Source organism: Ciona robusta, chromosome 4, assembly GCF_009617815.1.
Source record: "Ciona robusta chromosome 4, ASM961781v2".
Lineage (NCBI taxonomy): Eukaryota > Metazoa > Chordata > Ascidiacea > Phlebobranchia > Cionidae > Ciona > Ciona robusta.
In genome coordinates, this window is record NC_143238.1 from 5,796,424 (window position 1) to 5,817,848 (window position 21,425).

At 36.6% G+C, this 21,425-nt stretch overlaps 3 protein-coding genes across 10 annotated transcripts in view; 2 read left to right on the forward strand and 1 right to left on the reverse strand.

Annotated features, from left to right (window-relative positions):
* The window catches only part of LOC149737062 (uncharacterized), a 20,435-nt gene extending 12,527 nt beyond the window's left edge, over positions 1-7,908 (forward strand). For 2 of the 6 annotated variants that reach the window (XM_089875930.1, XM_089875933.1), the window contains 10 exons: positions 162-890; positions 1,200-1,928; positions 2,823-2,918; positions 3,304-3,356; positions 3,736-3,768; positions 4,179-4,296; positions 5,182-5,341; positions 5,662-5,809; positions 6,338-6,504; positions 7,462-7,908. In XM_089875930.1, coding sequence (XP_089732056.1) covers positions 162-890; positions 1,200-1,928; positions 2,823-2,918; positions 3,304-3,356; positions 3,736-3,768; positions 4,179-4,296; positions 5,182-5,341; positions 5,662-5,809; positions 6,338-6,504; positions 7,462-7,508 — 2,280 coding nt within the window. In that variant the 3' untranslated portion in view covers positions 7,509-7,908. Of the gene's footprint in view, positions 1-161; positions 891-1,199; positions 1,929-2,822; positions 2,919-3,303; positions 3,357-3,735; positions 3,769-4,178; positions 4,297-4,503; positions 5,140-5,181; positions 5,342-5,661; positions 5,810-6,337; positions 6,505-7,461 lie in introns of those variants that run through there. The other 4 variants (XM_089875931.1, XM_089875935.1, XM_089875932.1 and 1 more) reach the window with 4 other exon arrangements.
* A 290-nt stretch (positions 7,909-8,198) lies between these two features.
* Positions 8,199-14,855, forward strand: LOC149737063 (membrane-spanning 4-domains subfamily A member 4D-like). Its single transcript, XM_089875990.1, has 10 exons — positions 8,199-9,461; positions 9,720-10,597; positions 11,137-11,318; positions 11,897-12,025; positions 12,370-12,426; positions 13,166-13,294; positions 13,597-13,731; positions 14,077-14,169; positions 14,289-14,350; positions 14,805-14,855. The coding sequence occupies exons 3-8, from the start codon at positions 11,199-11,201 to the stop codon at positions 14,149-14,151; spliced, it is 645 nt and encodes a 214-aa protein (XP_089732116.1). The 5' UTR covers positions 8,199-9,461; positions 9,720-10,597; positions 11,137-11,198; the 3' UTR covers positions 14,152-14,169; positions 14,289-14,350; positions 14,805-14,855.
* A 4,190-nt stretch (positions 14,856-19,045) lies between these two features.
* Positions 19,046-21,416, reverse strand: LOC149737064 (uncharacterized). 3 transcript variants are annotated; one of them, XM_089875970.1, is made up of 3 exons: positions 20,136-21,405; positions 19,698-19,812; positions 19,046-19,204 (listed from the first exon to the last, which is right to left on the reverse strand). In XM_089875970.1, the coding sequence occupies exons 1-2, from the start codon at positions 21,051-21,053 to the stop codon at positions 19,741-19,743; spliced, it is 990 nt and encodes a 329-aa protein (XP_089732096.1). In that variant the 5' UTR covers positions 21,054-21,405; the 3' UTR covers positions 19,046-19,204; positions 19,698-19,740. The 3 variants fall into 3 exon arrangements, with proteins under 3 accessions (XP_089732096.1, XP_089732095.1, XP_089732097.1); XM_089875971.1 differs by lacking the exon at positions 19,046-19,204 and adding an exon at positions 19,503-19,642 and having other exon boundaries at positions 20,136-21,406; XM_089875969.1 differs by lacking the exon at positions 19,046-19,204 and adding an exon at positions 19,441-19,642 and having other exon boundaries at positions 19,698-21,416.
* Positions 21,417-21,425: the final 9 nt, after the last annotated feature.

The following is a 21,425-nucleotide window of genomic DNA, read 5'->3' on the forward strand; positions in this document are numbered from 1 at the left end:
CGTCATGCCGGCTTAACAGTTACCATGTGTGTAACTTTGTGGGTGATTGTTTGTTTGGTCTTTATTTTTTGGGGCTTCATAACGCCAGACATTCTGTTTTATTTTAAAGTTTGTTTTGAATTTTTTTTTTAGAAAACTTTTATTAATACCAATTTTTTTAGAAACTTGTTCAAGTTGAAGAAGAATTGACGCAGTTGAAGTCTCAGCTTGAATTGAAATGTGAAGAAAATTCAACTTTAGATTCTCGCTATTCAGAACTTACGAGCAAACTTGAAAAGTTGGAAACAGAAAATAAAAAGGAAATTGAAAGTCGAGTTAAAGCTGTTGAAGAAGCTGAAACTAATATCAGGAAATTACAAGAAGAAAAAGATGCAATCGTTAAACAGTGCAATGATTTTGAATCTGAACTACAAAGTACGCGTAGCAAATTAGAACTCACTGCCTCAGAATACGATAATCTGCAAGTTGAGATCAAAAAAACTGAATCAGAAAAAACTGAAGTTGAAAACTCATTGGAAAATCTAAAAACTGATCTTGAAAAAGTTAATTCTGAGTTTTCTGAAGCGAAATTGAAGTTAGAAGAAGAAAATAAAAAGTTGGAATCAAAAAATGCTGAACTTGTTATTTCTGTGGCTGATTTGAGTGAAAAATCTCACCAAGTTTCATCAGAGTTGGATGAATTGAAATCTAAACATGAAACTTTGGTTGCAAGTTATGATGAAAGTAAGAAGAACAAAGATGAAGTTGAGAGGAAGTTGGATCAAGTCAATCAAGATCATCTTGCTGTTTTAAGTGAGATGGAAAAATTGAAATTGGAAAAACAAAATCTCGAAGCAAGTCTTTGCGAGAAAAATCAACTTTTACAATCGTCAAGTCAGGAACAAACTCGGGTGAGTTGAGTGAATTTCTTTTTACATTCATTTTCAATGTTATTTGAAAAATACTTTTAAGCAGTTTGTATTGCAGTATAGCTTTCCTTAATTTAAATATAAACTGAAAAATGTTTATGGAGTATTAATGATTGTAGATATTTATTTTGACATTTTTTTTACAATTTTTTTTAGTATTTTAATTTTCTACTAAAGTAACCACCCTGCAGTATTAGGGTAATAGATCCAGGGCTCAGTTAATGTTGTGTTTTATCATTGGAGAAGGTAAAGTATGCTATACGAATTGTTAACAACATGTTTGGTTTACAGAAACTTGTTCAGGTTGAAGAAGAATTAACGCAGTTGAAGTCTCAACTTGAATTGAAATGTGAGGAAAATTTAACTTTAGATTCTCGCTGTTCAGAATTCACAAGCAAACTTGAAAAGTTGGAGACAGAAAATAAAAAGGAAATCGAAAGTCGAGTGAAAGCTGTTGAAGAAGCTGAAATTAATATCAGGAAATTACAAGAAGAAAAAGATGCAATCGTTAAACAGTGCAATGATTTTGAATCTGAACTACAAAGTACGCGTAGCAAATTAGAACTCACTGCCTCAGAATACGATAATCTGCAAGTTGAGATCAAAAAAACTGAATCAGAAAAAACTGAAGTTGAAAAATCATTGGAAAATCTAAAAACTGACCTTGAAAAAGTTAATTCCCAGTTTTCTGAAGCGAAATCGATGTTAGAAGACGAAAATAAAGAGTTGGAATCAAAAAATGCTGAACTTGTTTTTTCTGTGGCTGATTTGAGTGAAAAATCTCACCAAGTTTCATCAGAGTTGGATGAATTGAAAACTAAACATGAAACTTTGGTTGCAAGTTATGATAAAAGTAAGAAGAACAAAGATGAAGTTGAGAGGAAGTTGGATCAAGTCAATCAAGATCATCTTGCTGTTTTAAGTGAGATGGAAAAGTTGAAATTGGAAAAACAAAATCTTGAAGCAAGTCTTTGTGAGAAAAATCAACTTTTACAATCATCCAACCAAAAAGTATTAGAGGTCTGTTGATTTTTTTTCAAATATGGTGACAAGGTTACATAGGGGTGATTTGTAATCATACCTTATTATTTATATGTTAAATAAAGGGGTTTAGCTTAGGTTTTTATGTAAAATATAAGTCTACTCTACTCTACTTAGGTATATTTTATTATCTGTAAAAAGATAAATAAGTATATAGTTACCTCAATAAAATACAACTGTTCAAACTTAAGATTTTACAGTTATAAGACCTCCAAACACTTGTTTGTTTTAAATCTGTCTACAGCAGTTTCATACAAACTGTTAAAAATGCCATAAAATAGGATTTTTTGTAAATTAACCATAGCACATTGCACAATACACAGGGGAGGGGCTCAGTTTTAAAACCCTGGCCTATGCTTTAAAATATAAAGTACTTTTTTCAGGCATACATAGGCATACTAACATAAACTATTATTCTGTAGAAGTATTGAACCTTAGAAGAATCACATAGCGTTTCATGATCGACAAATTATATCTTCATTAATTCATCATTTAGTTTTACCAACTAAATTTGCGAGCTCTTTTCAGTTGCACTTTTCTTTGATTCTTTGCTCTAATCAAGTAGCTCTAACTAGATTTAATATCCACTTGAATGGTTTTATGTTTTGTTAACTTTTAGCCCGAATGTTGTAATACAAATTTTATCCAAATAGATTTTTTTTTTAAATGCATATTTCAATATATATATATATATATATATTAAAAAGTTAAATTGTTAAAAAATGGTGAATACTAATTTTACATTTAGTTTTTGTATGTTTTGGTATTTTTATAAATATTTTAATATATTTTTTGTTTTGTTATAATTTAAGACCCATACCACCACACCACGTGCATAATAAAAAATTTGTTAAATTATTTCTTTCAATCTAGGATGCATCAGAAATACAGAAAACCTTGCTTCAATGTCAAACTGAGAATAATACTTTAAGTGAAAGAATCATGAACGTCGAAAACGAAAATAAAAACGTAATTTCGCATATTTTCTTATCTTGCACAAATTTTTCTTACATTTTTTTATGTGTTGTTTCAAACGAAAATAAAAACGTAATTTCGCATGTTTTCTTATCTTGCACAAATTTTTCTTACATTTTTTTATGTGTTGTTTCCTATGTATAGTAGAGTGTGGAAGATGGGACACCTTTTTAATTTATTTTCTCGTCCCATTTGGTGGTAAATAAAGAACATAGAATTCTACAACCGCATCCTTAAGACTTCCATAGACTGTTGTTGTTTAAAACACTGTCAGGATATTTGGATAATATGTGCTAAAACTGTCTCATCTTCCCCCATCCCACTGTACCAACTTTTTACCATATATCAACACCATGTAATTTTTTATTTTTTTTCATAGTTTAAAACTGAAGAGGAAACATTGCAAGCAAAGGTCAAGAAGTTAGAAGCAAGGTATGATATGGTTATAGATTCTCATACAAACATGTAGTGTGTTGGTAGTGATAGAGACCTAATTCAAGCAACTGTAGTAGCCGGTGCCGTAATTTTGCCAAAATTTGTAAATCTTGAAAACTTCATTTACAACAATTATTTAGTTAATGTAGAGAATTTTTAGCAAACTTGAAAATAGCATTAAAATCCATAAATCTGAATTTGTAGCTGTTATTAATAAATTTTGGTTTTAACAATGTAAAAAGATTTTATCTAAAACAATAGCATTTGTTGTCAACCTATAACCTGAATTTATTCTGAATTTACATAAGTTTTCTTACACCAGTAGTTACCTAGTTTCATTAATTGTTTGAAATTAGATTTTCAATGTTTCTTTCAGTTTAAGTCTGAGTGTTACAGCAGAAGAAGAAAGGTAAAAATATTGAAACAATAGTTTTGCATGCTTTATTAATATGCATGAACATATGCTGTGCTAAACTATATATCAAAAAACAACATTTTTTTGTAAATTTTTATATGCTGTATTTCTTCTCTATATCTTTTGGTGAGGCGCACCATGGGACCTGAGATTCAGAACATAGTTAATTTTTACCCAAACACTAAAAATTGTTGTATTTCTTAAATCCTACCATAGACCAAGTGCGTGGTGACTTAAATTTTTAAAACTCCACAGTAAAAACTCCATACATCCACAGTAAAAGCTCCATACATAAATGAGCCATTTTATTCATTTTAACAAAGTCTTCCTGTAATCCCAATTCTTCACTATATGTGCATTACTATTACTACATTAAAGTTTGACTTAAAATCTTTGATATCCAGAGAAAAAGTCTTGAAACGAGAATTTGCGTCTGAGCGTGATTCGCTTCAGCGGTCGCTTGACATCACCACTAAACTTATCGAGGAAAGAACGAAAGAAGCAGAAAGTTACATTAAAGAGGTATGATGTTAAATATTTTATTGCTTTATTTTTAAACATGAAAACAGAAAAAGACGCTAGCTTACAGATTTAAACTTAAAATTCCGATGGATAAATATTTTTAGACGTAAATATCAATTTTTTTAATTTATTTCTTAGTTTTATAACTTACTTAATTTAATGCATACATCAGTTGAACTCTCATACTTCACCTTTACATCTTACCAGTTTAGAAGCACGTACACAGTTTTTGAACCAAGCATACATTGAGTATACGCATAATTATATCTATGTCGGTTCAGTCTTATATGTATAGCATGATTATTGCATGTGTTCTATGTATAGTATCAGTGTTTCATGGTTACTGTTGAATTCGTAACTATTTTAAGATTATGTATTTTCTTATTACAAGTTCTATTCTATATGGGTAAGGTCCATGTCAAGGCCTGGGATTTAGGCCAAACTTGGCCCATTACCCCAACATTAAATATGCATGTTCTATTCTCTATGTCTGAAGTCCTGCAGTATGACATGCCATGGGACCTGAGATTGACTCGATTTTACCCATAACCCTAACACCTAGGAATCTTTATGCAAGTCATTTTCATGTGACCAGTGTAACTCCATCCACAACAAAGTTCCTACTAACCCCACCCACAATACATTACACTGTATATCTTTTTTATATCATGTCCTATCGTCTATCGTACCGTGGGACCTGGGATTTAGAGTTGGCCTATTATCCGAACAGAGTTGGCCTATTATCCAAACATTAAAAAATGTTGTATTTCTCTAATCCTACCAAAGACCAAGTTCACGATAACTTTGTGTATCATACCATACTGCTTGTGTATCATACCGTACTGCTTGTGTATCATACCATACTAAATACTTCTTCACGTTTAGATTACTCGCTTAAAATCTGAACAAGTTCTTGTAAAGACGTTGCAAGACCAAGTTACAAAGTTGGAGCAGCAGAAAGTTGAATTGAATGTTCAAGTTACGACATTACAACAGAGTAACCATAGCAACCAACTTTCGAATAACCACCAAGTTGATAGTGGGGGTATGTATATGTTTGTGTGTGACTGTTCTTGTTTCTATACTATATTGGTGAGGTTTCACAGCATCGGTCCTAGGATTTAGGCCAGGATTGGCCTATTACCCCAACAGTTAATTAAGTTCTTTATGTAAGATGACACATACAAAAAATAACTTTATTTGTTATTCAGTGTCTTGCCAAAGAAATATATAAAAATTAAATTTAAAAAAATATGTAAAGAAACGGTTTTAAAAAAAAATATTAAAAAAAGATTTAAAATAAAAGAAATATTAAAAATTTGAAAGAATTTAAAATGTATCTTAGAATCTGCATCCTTTTTAAAGCAGGTGGTGATGCTGGGCAAGTTGACTTTCTCAACAAAGTGATCATTGATCAACAACAGAAGATAAAGATGCTCACTGATAAGATTGAAGAGTTAGAAGGAATGATGGTGGATGATGGAGCTGGGGGGGAGGAAGCAGAATATAATAGGTGGGAAGATTGAATATTTTCTCATTTAGTGATGTTTGATTGTCTGTTACTAAAAAATAGCTTTAAAATCTGAAAAAAATCACTCACAAAGTAACATACATGGTAAACCAGCATGAGGTGTATAAAACAGAACACCCGTGTTATAATGACTATTTTCGGCCAAGTTAGGATAAGGTAAGTTTAAAAAGGAAAAAAAACTCTGTTAAAGTTGACTAAATATGAGGAAACTTGATATGGGAACTAAAATATCACAAATGGGAGATTAAAAATTGTCTAACAAATTTAGCCGATTTCTGCTACTGATAAATAACTTGGTATAAATGTGTTTTAGTTCTTTATTTTATATGGTGCTAAGAGCTTTGTATTTAACCGTGTTTAAAGTATTTGTAGTACTTCAGTTTATGGGAAATCAGCAAATTAAAAGTCATTTAAATATTAATCTTTAAAACTGAACCAACATTTATATGTCTAAGATTAGAACCATGTAACTGACCCTAATTTTGCTAAAAATAAAATTTGTTATTTTAGCGAATCACGAAAACTTGCCCCTCGATTATTTTGCGATATTTGCGATGTATTTGACGCTCACGATACGGAGGATTGCCCGACGCAGAGCATGATGGAGCCAGATCCTGCAGGGGCGTCTCAAAATTATGAAAGGGGGGAGGGAAGAGCTTACTGTGAGGACTGCGAAGGTAACTGCCATTTTTAGGGGTTATTATATGGTTTGGGATTATTTAGGGGGTTAGGGGTTCTATTCTTTGTGGGTGGGGTCCCACTGCCATGCGAACGATTAAAGCCAGAGTTGGCCCTGTCTTTAGGGGTTAGGGTGTATGTTTAGTTTATGGACATGCATATGGGGTCTTATTATGTTAATTATGGGTTGCTTTAGGGGGTTAGGGTTCTTTTTTACATAGGTGAGGTCCTCCTTTTAGAAGTTAAGGTGTATGTTTATTCGGAATTTGTGTAATGAACATTTGTAAAAGTAAGAAGTTAAGAACACACAAAATGTTGGATTATTTGCAGCATTTGGTCACGTGGTACACCAATGTTTTCTATCGAGTCAACAGTAAAAGTATAAAGTGTGTTTTAACTAACACAGCTACATAATGTGTGTGGTGTATTAGCTGTAACTTCATTAACTTTTCATTGAGTTTTAAAGTAGTAAAATTAATCAGAGTAAAATAACATAGTTTAAATTTCTATATGTTTTTTATGTTCTCGGATTAATTCATTTTTGGACATGTTTTAGTTTTATTGAAGTCATTTTTTTAACTGGAAAAGGTTTAAGTAGACATATTACAGGTTTATAAAGCATCATTTATCCTGTAAAAAGTTAAGATATTTTCGTTCTAATATAAATGAAAGTTTTATGTAAATTAAAAATAAGCAGGAATAAATTAATTAGCGTTAAACAACTGCTATAAGTTGTTGTTTTAAACCCAAAATAATTATAATTTTTTATTTACTAATAGAAACATGAATTCAAAATAAGAAAGAGACAGTCAAAGTTTTGTCTTTATTATACTTTGTTAGAATTGTGTAAACCTGATGCAAGTTGGATGGTATCAACTATTAATATTAAACACCAATGGCGCATTTGTAGATATACCTCTATACTCTATGGTTTCCAATTTCCATTTTCTCTTCAGTATTTGGGCATTGGACAGACGATTGTGAAGAGCAGCAGATTTTCTGAAGATCCTGTCATAACCTGGGAGTTCCATTTCTGTTTCTTCATATTTTTATTGTGGCTTTCATGCACTACCCTGCTATCTTTAGCTGACTCTTTTCTTAAAGAATAAATTGTGTTCCTTTACTGCAGGTACTATAGTTCATTGTAAGTTTTTCAGATAATTTCTAATATATTATTTGTTCTGCCTCTAAGTCTAAAATATTAAAAACTTGACTTTTTCACCCTTTGTTTCAAAACACACTCAAACTAATTACGTCACTGTTTGTTTAGCAACTTGATTTTTAAAACATTTTTGAAATTTAGATAGAAAAGCCATAAAGTGTAGGGCAACAACGTGTTAATATATTTTACATATACCTTGTTTTGTCTTATTTCACAGCAAATAAATGACTAGTTGGTGGAATGTGGTGGTCGTATACTGCGAAAATGTGATGTATGAGCGCACATAGTAGGGTGGGGGAGACAGGACACCTTTAGCACAAAATATCTAAATAGCCTAATTTTGTTTTAAACACAGTTTTATTATTCTTTAATTGTTCTTTGATTACTACTAAATAGGACGAGGATATAGAATGTAAATGTGTCCCATCTCCCCCACCCTGCTATATTACCTGTTCATGTAGAAATATGTGAAAGTCGTTTTTTTTTTTCTGAAATTCACATCGGTCGGTAATTTACTAAATATGCTCATTTTGCCGGTTTTCGACTGTTTTTTATAAAGGGAATAACCTGCATGTGCATTCTAATAAAATATAGCGTAGGAGTGCAACCATATACCGTCATCGACCGTGGGCGTAAAGTTTTTTTTACCATTAAGTTAGATACGCCTTGCTTTTTAAATTATGTTTACCGCGCATACAATTATCATCAGGTAAGAACGCAAGTAGAAGCATGCTGTTGAACTGCGACGTAACTCAGGAGTTTTGTTTCACATTCTTTCGTAATAATTAGTCCTTGCACGCGTCGATTCCGCCTTTTTCCTGCAGTACGTTTCCGTTGTTTTTAGGCTTGATTGTGGATAAGGTTCTATATTGTACAGTGTGCGTGTATAGGTTTTGATATTTCTGTAACGTACAGTAAGAGTTCTGTATAGTTCTATGTTTTGTACGTAAAAGCTCCGCGAGTTTGTTGTTGTAAAGATAGACATGTTATTTTAAATTGCTTTGGCTCTTACAGTAATTTATATTGTAAGGTTTATAACTAAATGGTCCATTAATATAGTCTAAAGCAGAAAGGGTATTTTGAACCACTGTTAATCGTTTTAGATCACTATTGTTTAACTACAGAGCTATATAAGCTGCCATGTTTAGACTCTGTTTGACCGTGAGTTCTTGCTAAAGTTGTATTCGTCATGTTAGCGTATCATTAAGGTAGAGCTGCTACGTTTACTCCTTGTTTGACCCTGAGTTCTTGGAAAAGGTGCATTATGTCTGTAAGCGTATCTGAATACATTCAGTTAGTTGAAATATACGGTCAAGCCAAGCTATAGGCATTACACTTATTACGTCATTTTGCATCACGCTGTTTCCAATTGCTATGATGCTTAAATGTAGATAACATCTTGTGCAGATAAACTGCTTGCGAGTTAAGGAGTGGTCAGCATGTAGTAACAGTTGTTTTTATCCGATGTATGTTTATGGATCCATTTTTATGTAAAGTTTATATCGTAGTTAAAATACAAACGTGTCGTTTTTTACTAAAAATATCAACTACTTTCAGTTATACAATGGTTCTTAAACTTTAGCAGTATTTCATTCAGTATACAATAAACTACATATGTGTACCGACTGCAGTCTACATTAGCACATATACAGTGCCTAATAGCAAACTTTACGCACTACGATATAGTTACGCACTACTTGACGTGGGAGATGGAAATTGAGGCCATGATTCCCCTGTTATTTGGGTATCTGCTGGCGTTAACAACAACTGAAGTTGTATCATCTAGTTTAACAGGTAAGAAGTGTATAATACGTAATGAGTGTGGGGAGATGGGACACCTTTAGCACATAATATCCAAATGTCCTGATTGTTTTTTAAACAGTTAACAACAGTGTATGGGAGTCGTGAGGATACGGTTTTATAATTCCTTGGATGTTTTTTTGATTACTACCAAATGAGACGAGAAAATAGAACGGAAAGTTGTTCCATTTTGCCAACCCTATATACCATATATAAGCTATACCAAATTGTTTGCCTTTTTTTCTTTTTCAGTACCCACAACCTATGTGACTGTGCTGTCAATGCACCCTTTTCAACATACGACAAAAACACATATCGAGGTTCCGATGCTGTAAAAGCTGGATGGTGGAGCAAATGTGGTCTCGATACGATTAATCTTAATGCAGATCTTTACTGTTCTGTAACTATATCTAGATTTACCCCAGGCCAAACTAATTATATGCTTAAGAATACGCAGTCTGCAAATTCGAAACCCGTTATCTACACCGAAATGAAATTTCTTTCCACATAAAAAGCGAATCTAAAATTCAGTTTCCGCCATCTGTCATCGTTGTAGCGCAATACGGGGTAGTTATAAAACACCCACATAAACATTTCTACGTTAAAATAATGAAGAATTGTAACTATATGACGTGCCGTCAGTTTAAGTCTTAATACCCCTACTTGTAAACACATACCGTGTTTTATCATTGAGATGTGCTCTGTATGTTTTAACGGCCACTGCAGGTGTTGAGCTTGTTTATATATGGTGTCTAAATCTGTTCCCTTGCACAATGTAATGCATATACAGTAGTACTGGGGGTTATAAGATCGGATACTGATGTAAGCTTACAAATTCCATATTTTCTAATCGTGTTTTAAACAGTAAACAACTACCGTTTTAAGTCACACGGATACGGTTATTTAATTCTGTTAGTATTCTTTGTTTATTACCAAATGGGACGAGAATCTAAAATGGAAGCATGTTCCATATTACCCCATTCTACTATACTGTTTAAACAGTATATGTCGTTCTGTATTTAATCATAGTAAAATATAATATTGCATAAATTGATTTATCTCTTCAAATACAGTAGCGAAGAATCAGTTAATTTTTTGAAACGACGAAAAAGGGGAATTAGCTGCCAGTGGTACGTACCAAACTTCTTATTGTGACTTTCAGTATTTTGTCATTTTATTCCGCGTGATTCGTGACGTAATTTCATGTGATCACTGGCGTTTTAAAATACATTTGTTTGCTTTCCTATAGGTTACATACAACAGATGCGAGATAACTAATGTTTACTTTACAATTACATCATCACTGCTGTGCAAGCCGAATGTTTGAGTTGGTTATTCATTAAGGAGAAATATATATTAACAAGCGGACTGGCAAAATACCTTTGTCTTTATGTATATGGTATTTAGTGGCTAACGGACAGGCCAACGTTCGTACAGACTTTCTGTCCCTTTAATTTAGGCATAAAATCGGGTAATTTAGAAAATGCAAGAATGGAACAGAGGCTTCAAATTATGTATATAGTAGGGTGCGGGAAGATGGGACACTCTTTGTTTAATACCAAATGGGCGAGGAAAATAAAGTGAAAAAGTGTCCCATCTTTCCCACCCTTACGCCAACGAAATTGTTTGTTTTGAAACGAATTATTTTTTATAAGGAACCTTTTTTAAGGTCAATTTTATAAGGAACCGTTCTTGAAGCGTAAACGTATCTGGAAAAATATATAGTAAAACATGCAGACCAACGTTACTTCTACACCTGCCGTTGCCACGGAATCGTTCGTACCTTATGTGACGCAACAACCGCCCTCTGCATCAAGAAATATGTATCTCAAGGCATTTCGTGGAATCGGGGTAAAAAATAAGTTGTCTTAATAATAATATGTGTTTTATAGGAAATAGTTTAAATTTGCGACGGAAATTTTTAACCAAAGTTTGAATTCTTTCCATGTAAATCTACATTAGAGTGTTGGTTCTTGCGTTTCCTACTGCTGTACGCTTTAATATTACATGCACTGCATTAATACAACAAATATACGTTGACTATGTTTCACTTTGCCGGCTTAACAATCCGTAAATTGGATATAAAATATATATGTGTATGCCGGCGCCGTGGCATAGTGGTTAGCGCCCCTGCCTGTAACCCAGAGGTGATGGGTTCAGTGCTCGACGCTACTACCCTTGTGGGCGTATGTATCCTTGGGCAAGATACTTAACGACAATTGCTCCAACCCAGTGGTCACTAATGGGTTGTCCAAATTATCGGCCGTATATACGTTTACCGGCCGTAAGTTACATCACATATGTTTAATACATTTAGTAAAATGCCTTAATTATCTACTTTAAAGATATCAACCAATTTTAAAGCCGCTACTCGAGTTATTTTAGCTACACCCCCTATGAAATAAGTCTGATGTTTTTTTCATATACAGATAAGCGAACTGGTGATGGGATGTCTTTGTGTTTTGCTTGGAATTGTTGGGTTGGTTCTTCCGTTTACAAGGAATTATAGTTTATCTCAATGGCTGTTTGTTACGGCTGGGATTTGGGGCGGAATGTTTGTAAGTTTAAACAGCTATATAGTACTTTGTGTATAATTTTAATGTTTACTGTATAGTTATAAATATTATTTATACAGCTTTTAAAACTCTAGTATAATGCGATATAGCTCTTTGAAAAAGTATAACAAAGAGATATTCGTACAATTATTTGTTTTATTCATTTAAAGAGATATTAAATATATTGCACATTGTAAGTGTTATACAAATATGCTAGTAAAGTGCTACATCATATTACATAAGTTTAACAAGCTACAGCCCATTAACTAGAAGTATCTGGTGTCTATAAAGGAGAACTAAGATACCACGTTTTTTAAAGCAAATTTAAAAGGTATTTCATTTAACAGATTATTGTATCTGGAGCTCTTGGAGTTCAATATGCTAAGACACCAACCAAAGGCATGGTAAGTTGATATGTATAATAGAGGTACACGGGTGCTGTTTATCCTCACATGCTTAATAGAGTGAATTCCACCTCCTCTAGTGCAATGCATTCCAGCGGTTTTAATTACGTTCAGCACCGCGCCAACTTGTAATCTATATTCCTACGTTTCTCGCTTTATTTCTATTTGCCACGTTACTCAGTATGTTGGTTCATGCATTTAGTTTGTCGTTGATTACTTTTAACCGTTTGTTTAAAATACGTTTATAGTAGGATGAAGGTAGACGGGACACATGTAACACTATGTATATATCCTGAACAATTAACAAAGGTCGATGCGAGTTGTGCAGATACGGTTTTATAATTCTTTGTATGTTTATTTTTTACTGCCAAATGGGACGACGTGATAAATAATGTATTAGTGGCTCATCTGGTATAAAAACGTAGTGGATTTCCAACGTTTCGTCTGGTATACGGCGAGACCTTATCAGGGAATGTATATAGTAGAGTGGGGGAAGATGGGACACTTTTAGCACATAATATCCAAATATCCTGACCGTCTTTTAAACAATTAATAACGGTCTATGGGAGTCGTGAGAATACGGTTTCAGAATTCTTAGAATGCTTTTTGTTTACTACCAAGTGGAACGAGAAAATGGAATGAAAAGGTGTCCCATCTTCTTCCACCCTACTCTATATTGGAACCTGTATCCTCTGAAACATTTTAAATTTATTTTGAATTTGTTTTTATTTTGTTTCAGATGGTTGGAAATTTGACTATGAGCGTTATCTCGGCAGTGATGTCATCTTGTGTCGTGTCGTTCGAAATCATTGCCGCCATCGTCTCAATTTCCCATGAATATAGTGGCGGATATTATCATTATCATCAGGTATATGTTTTAACTGACGTGGTTAAACTCTATCGTACCCATGCGTAGGCATAGCCTACGCCTAATGTTTATGAACTTAGCGTGAATAACCAACAATTGCATAAAAAGTATGTTTTCCATGTGGAATTTGTGTTGTTTCTGTATAAATATTTAGGGTGTGTGTATTTTTTTTATAGCGAGATAAATATTTCAAACTGTAAATAAGTGAATCAATAAAAAGATAAATATTGATTCAATAGAATAAGCACAGCGGGTGCGAGATATGCGGAATGCCCCACCTAACTATATTTGGTTACTTACAGGAGCCAGTTCTGACTTCAATTCATAGCATCATAGCAACGTTTGGGTTTACCGCATTTATCCTGGGTATCGTACATTCTGCTTACTGCTGTAAAATCAGCTGTTGTAACAGCAACAAACATAATTATCAGCAACAAGTAAGACGTATGGTAGGGTGGGGAAGATGGGACACCTTTTCATTGTTTTTTCTTGTCCCATTTTATAGTAAACAAAGAACATTTAATGGTTTATAAACCGTATGCTCATGACTCCGATAGACCGCGATCGGGATATTTGAATATTATGTGGTAAAGGGCCCCGTCGTCATCAACCCTACTGTATAAATAACTAGATCTTGTCTGTTTATTGAACGTTGCTGTTTACAAAAGTAGCGTGAACATATGAAATCCAATACGGATTTGTAAAATCATTCTGCGTTATTAAGTTGTACAGGCATGCATATACTGTTTATTTTTTCTCGCAGTTAATTCTGTATCTTATAGGTTGTTTCAATGACATCAGGTCAAGTCAACTTGGCATGCAATACCCTGGGGCAATGCAGAATGAATATCAAGTAAACCAACAAATTCCTATTGGTAAGTAACGCCCTTACTTCAACTTTCCATTCCACAAAGCAGTGTAAAATTCCTGCGCGGTTTGTAATTTATAAAATGTCGTAAGAGAGATATAGAATTATATTTGATATTCACAACAGGTTTTCGGACGATACAGGTTCCAATATACGCAGAGCCTCCAAATCCTATCCAGCAATACCAGGTTTAATATACATTTGATGTTTACCTTTATAATTGTAACAGCATGTGTAAACACGATAAAGCGAAAGGCATTTACGCCATCCGTTTTCAGTTACTATGACAGGGACATATACAAAACATGAATACTAAAATACGAATGTGCAAATTCTTAACCATGAGTAACCTTTAGTTCATACTAACGCTTATAGTAGGGTGGGTAAAATGGGACACCTTATCAATCTATTTTCTCGTCCCATTTGGTAGTAAATAAAGAACATTCAAAGAATTAAAAACCTCATTCCCACGACTCCTATATAGACCGTTGTTAATTGTTCAAAGCACGATCAGGATATTTGAGTATTACACCAAAAGTGTCCCAACTTGTGCTATGTGTAAAAGCGTAAATGATTGCATCACGTGAAGACCTTGATTACTTAAATATCGTTGCATCACTTTCACTTTATGTTTATCCACAGCAACAACGTACAACGATGGGCGAAACATCTGACGAGCCGCCATATTACATGGTATATGTTTTATCTAACTATACTAAAACCCTGTATAACCTTTATTTGTATATTTTATCAGAACAATAAGAAGAACAGAAGCGGGTTGTGAGATAAAAGATTCTATCAAGGAAAAAAATAATCACTGTATAAAGTGCTCTGATCATATAGTAGGGCGGGGAAAATGGGACCCCTTTTTATTCTATTTTTTGTCCAATTTGGTAGTGAACAAAGAACATTCAAAGAATTAAAAAACCGTGTCCACACGATTCCCATAGACCGTTGTTAATTGTTTAAAACACGATCAGGATATTTGGATATTATGTGATAAAGGTGTCCCATTTTACCCTACAGTGCTATAATATATCTTTACATACCGTCAATTGCCAATGGTTTTGTATTATTATAAGATTTACTTATTGTAAGTTTATTGCAAAGTAATATTTATAAAGTGATCATATATTGCTTAGAGTATTAACCACAAACTATTTATTTTAATTTGAAATTATAATGTCTCAGTCAAAAATCGTGTTAGTGTTTCCGAATTTATGGATCGCAGTGATATTTCTTACTGTTAAGATTGCGTAGTATTCCTCGAATGGCAACACTGGCGCTTTTTTTCGTTTTACCATGTTTTGTCAAAATTCCCGAAAATGTAATAATCCGAACACGTCTTGTGACGTCACAAATGTTACGTAAAGTGTGGTCCGGGACGCTGCTCTAACGGCCTACCGCGACTGACCAGACTGATGTAGGATTTCTTAACAGTTTAATAACATATAAAAACTACTATAATAAAACGATTAGAACGGTAAGGATAACGCTCAAACACTATAAAGTTTTGACCAACGTAACCGAATACCACAAGGTTACAACCACGTTAATCCAATACACAATACAACGTTTCTACACCATATACACAACGAGAACTGCCGATCTTATCAATCTTTGGGCTGATGCAAGTCAAACAGAAGAAAAAGGCGCACTCGCGCCACGACGACCAATCATGCTTAGAGGTTAACAAGCGCGAGACGTATCAATTCAACACAAAAGCCAAACACAAAATGGAAGTAAATTGGGAAACAACACACAAGAACGCCACAGCAAACCACACACAAAAACCAAAACCGTTCAACGCTAAACGAAACAATACGTTACACTCCCCCACTCATAATGATCCTACTCCTGGAGGATTTTTAACAATACAACAACAACAACAAAAAATTATAAATAAAAAACATTACCCGGGTAGCGTGTTGATCTGTGTTTTACGCGCACCGGCCGCGCACCAGCCGTGCCTTCGGAACAGATCCCATCGGTACCAAGGCTAGCTCCCCTGGCGTCTACATTGTCATTGTGCTCATCGTGCTCATCATCGTGCTCGTCATCGTGCTCGTCATCGTGCTCGTCATCGTGCTCGTCATCGTGCTCGTCATCGTGCTCGTCATCGTGCTCGTCATCGTGCTCGTCATCGTGCTCGTCATCGCGCTCGTCGTCGCGCTCATCGTCGCGCTCATCATCGCGCTCATCGTCGCGCTCGTCATCGCGCACATCGGTCGTCGAGGGTTCCGCCGTGTGACTTAATACATGGCCCCAGTAGGGTAATGACGGTTGTGGTCGCGGTGATGGTTGCGTCTCGTCGCAACTGTTTCCATTTCTGTTTGCCCAACTTTGCCAAGGAACCGTTGTGGGCTTAAGCCTGTTGTAGTGTACCGTTTGTTGTTTGCCGTCGCTATCTTGTATAACGTAGTTGACTGGGCCATGACGTTTGATAATCTGAAAGGGGCCTTTGTATGGAAGATGAAATTTTTTGCATTTTCCAACCGGCACCGCTGGGTTAGTTAACAAAACTACGTCACCGAGATTCATTTCGACTCCGTGTTTCTTTTTGTCGTATTGATTCTTCATTCGTTCCCGTTGCTGTTCTAATTTCTCGCGAACTACTTCTTCTGCCAATAATAGTTGTGCCTGTAACTCTTCTAAATTTTCTCCGGCTGTGTGGTTTAGTGTCGGATTCATCAAGTCTGCTGGGAGACGAAGTGTTCGACCTGTCAACAGAAAATGAGGTGCGACGCCAGTGCTCTCATGCTTACTTGAATTGTAAGCGGCTACCACGGCTGACAATGCATTGTCCCAGCCCTTCTCGTCCTTTTGAACGTAGTTTCGGATCATGGCAGTTATTGTTTTATTATTACGCTCAACTCCACCATTGCATGCCGGATGATAAGCCGTGCTGCGAGTTTTATTACTCCCCATGAGTTGAACGAACTCCTGAAACAATTTACTCTCAAAATTTGTACCTCGATCCGAGTGTATAGTTTCTGGCACTCCATGTACGGTGAACCATCGATGGTACAACAGGCTTGCTGTCTCCTTCGCTGTCTGTCGACGCATTGGCCAGGCTCGTACATACTTGGTGAACACATCACAGGCGACGAGTATGTATTGGAACCCTAGTGATGTCATTGGGAGGGGGCCAAGGACGTCAATCTCGATCCGCTGCAACGCTCTTGTTTCCTGTGATGGTACTAAAGGTGCGGTTAAATTTTTGGTCGGTCTTTTGTTCAGTCCACAGGTTTTACACTGCCGACAATAGGTTTGAACGTACTCTCGCCACTGTGGCCAATAAAATCGTTCCGAAATCTTTCCCAGAGTCTTTGTCCTTCCCAGATGTGCCCCACCGTGTGCTACATCGTGAAGGGAAAACAAGATTTTCGGACGTAATTCCTGTGGTACTACAATTTTATCTGTTACACAGCCGGGTATGGTACTGACATCGCCTCTTACGTATATAACATCGTTTTCGAGTCTTAATTTCTGAAACAGGGTCCAATAATGACGAGATTCTGAGGGTAGTTTTTTAACTTTACAGTATTTGGGTCTGACTCCACGTTCTAGCCAGCTAAAAACCGGGGCCAGACATTCATCGCTACGCTGGGCTTCGCGTAATTCGGTCAAAGGGCAGCCCCATGAAGTAAGTAAATCAATTCCACATACCTTGCGAATTTCATTTTCGTTGCTTGATATCTTTTCCTCCTTGACGTTGTACGGACAGTTGTCGTCCTCGTCTCGTCGACTCAACGAATCAGCGTTCTTGTATTTGACTCCTGCGCGATGTACAATCTCGAAGTTGAATTGGGCCAAGTATTCTACCCAACGGGCACATTGCGCGTAGATTTCCCGAGATTTCCATAGCCATCGGAGAGATGCGTGATCTGTTCGTAGTGTAAACTTCCGGCCTAAAAGATAGCATTTAAATAGTTTTGTTGCAAAGATTACTGCGAGTAACTCCTTTCGCGTGGTAGAGTAGTGTCGTTCTGCTTTCGTGAGTGTCCTGCTACCATATGCCACCACATGTTCTTTCCCGTCAATGACTTGTCCAAGCACGCATCCCAGGGCGTGGTCAGAAGCATCTGTGTCTACTATGAAAGAACGAGAAAAGTTAGGGTATTGCAGTATAGGGGCTACAACCAGCATATCTTTTAGAGCGGAAAATGACTGTTGACATTCGTCTGTCCATTCGAACTTGCGTCCTTTCTCTGTAAGCTTATGCAACGGTGCGGCAGTTTTTGCATAATCCTTTACAAACTTCCGATAATACGAAGTCAAACCAACAAACTGACGTACCTGTTTCACTGATCTGGGTACCGGCCACGAAGCTACAGCTACAATCTTGTCCGGATCACAGGCTATGCCATCTTTAGAGACAATGTGTCCAAGAAATCGAACCTTTTCTTCGAACAGGTTGCACTTCGATGGTTTCAGAGTGAGTCCCGCATCTTCGATTCGGTTCAGCACTTCATCTAATCGTTGTAAGTGTTCATCGAAATTGCGTCCATACACAACGATATCGTCCAGATAGGCCAACACTCCCTTCCATTCCATACCTGTTAATACTATTCGCATAAGATTTTGAAATGTGGCTGCGGAATTAGAAAGGCCCATTGGCATTACGGTAAATTCAAACAGTCCCGCGTGACTAGCAAACGCGGTTTTCTCTGTTGAATCTGCATCCATTGGTATTTGCCAATAGCCAGATTTTAAGTCCAGCGTTGAAAAGAAAGTGGATCCGGCCATTTCGTCCAAGCTGTCATCGACGCGTGGTATAGGGTAACTGTTTTTCTTAGTTACCTCATTTAGCTGGCGGTAATCAATGCAAAAACGTGGCTCACCCGACTTTTTCCTCACCAAAACAATTGGACTTGACCACGGAGAAGTTGAAGGTTTTATCAAGTTCTGACTTCTCATTTCCAAAATTATATCCTCGATCTGCTGTCGCGTGTGGTGTGAGGTTCTTCTTGGGGGCTGCCTTATCGGTCTTGCGTCTCCCGTGTCGATGTTGTGTTTTACCCAGTTCGTCTGACCTAAATCTGTGCTCGAAACAGAAAAGGCATTGGTATGGTCGTGCAACAGGCGTTCTACGGCTTTCCTCTGTTGTTCATTAAGTTTGTCACTGAGGTTCACGCCGTCGACCACCAACTTATGTTTAGTTACAGCAGATTGATTAAGGTGTTTGCGGGAAACTGATGCGACACTGCGCCTTGGAGCGTTTCGTTCGTACGCGGTTTCTCTTTTGTTACATCCTAGTACTACACAAGTACTAGGGGGACAGTCCGACACATCACCATACGCAGATATGGGAACAATGGATGCAATCCGCACTCCATTCGGTATACACACAGGATCATTCGTAAAATTTGCCAATTTTACATGTACTTCATTATTTTTAACTGTCGTAATACCGTTGGCCGTCAATAAACCGAACCGAGAGCAAAACTGCTCGTTTCTTTCGACAAACGCCGGGAATTCTGGTGTAAGTTCATTATTTACTCCATGTCGACTGAATAAAGCACGTACTATTACCTCTGTAAACGCAGGAACTTCGACTTTTTCAGTTACACATACTTCATGACACTCCGGGATATAAGGTTTGGACAAGAGTGGGACGTTGGATTTCGGCGTAGACATCAAGTTTGATCTATAACACAAACGGCAATGATTTTGTTGCAAAAAGTCCAATCCCAGAATGAAATCGTACGAGATATCTCTCGCAACGTACACCTCGGATAACGTTTTCAAACCGCCGATAACTAGTGTTAGTTTCGTTTTACCCAGTACAGTCACCGATCTACCATTCGCACCAACGAATTTAACATTAGGAGGAAGTGGAGACAATCCGTTTTGGGGTTTCAAATCCATATATTTATCATAATGTAATAAAGTTACAGCTGAACCAGTATCTACGAGAGCGGGAAGCATCATATTCCCGATCATAACGTTTGTAAAGCGGTATAGGCTCACCGTTTCTTCGTTTCCTGTTCTGTTGGTTCGTATCTCATTTCTTGCGGAGTCAGCACGAATATTTCGTCCTGTCGAATGCACCTTGCTGTAAGGTTCTCGGTTATTGAAATGTCCATTTCTCACAACATTATCAGAAATCGTACTGTTCCTTACCCTTGGTTGTAAGTTTGGGCAAAATCTTCGGATGTGTCCGTACTGACCGCAACTGAAGCATTCGCGACCAGCAGTTGGGGTGGGTCGTGTTGGTACGTTTCCCACTCGTGATGCTCCAGATGAAGCTAACATGCGCTTCATGTTTTCCAATTCTAACCTCATGGTGATCAAGTCCTCCCTCGTCGTGTCTACTTGTTTTGTCACGCTTTCCTTTTTGGGAACATTCGCAATAGGAGCTACTTCCAGTACTTGAGATGAGGATTCTGAATTGATTACAAGCTCCGCTGCATCCCAGAAGTCTCGGGAGTACCCTATTTTCTTTGGTATTGAATTCGCCAGTTCTTTGTCGACCAGGCCATGCACTAACGCCAGATAGAGAACTTCGTTACGCATGCTGGTTTCCTCCTCGTCCGCGTACGCGCGGGAGCCGAGATGCTTTAGGGCGTAGACAAACTCGCGCTTGCTTTCGTCTCGCTTTTGTTGGCGAGTAAACAGCTCGGAGCGCGTCTTCTCTCGGTGAGGCGTGCCGTTGATCACTGCAATAGCTCTTTCCACGATCGTTTTGTAGGGCAACTTGAAAATGCAAGGGTCTTTTCCCTGAATTTGCCATTTTAGTTCATTGTCTATTGTCGATATAAAGAGGTGACGCTTAACCTCTTCACTGGCTTTCACGCTCTCACAGTAAGAATTAAACAACGCCAAAAAATCCGTTATATCTCCGGTAGGCGAGTAGGACGGTGGTGTTATAAAAAGATTAAAAGCCATAATATCAAGGATAAAAATCGTAAAACGCTAAAAATACTCTAAAAGCGATATATAAAAGAGTCGTCGTGGAGTCCTCGCTGTGCTGAAATACCTACAACAGTCAAGCGGTAACAGCGTCCTGGCAGGATCGCCAAAAGTTGTTACGTAAAGTGTGGTCCGGGACGCTGCTCTAACGGCCTACCGCGACTGACCAGACTGATGTAGGATTTCTTAACAGTTTAATAACATATAAAAACTACTATAATAAAACGATTAGAACGGTAAGGATAACGCTCAAACACTATAAAGTTTTGACCAACGTAACCGAATACCACAAGGTTACAACCACGTTAATCCAATACACAATACAACGTTTCTACACCATATACACAA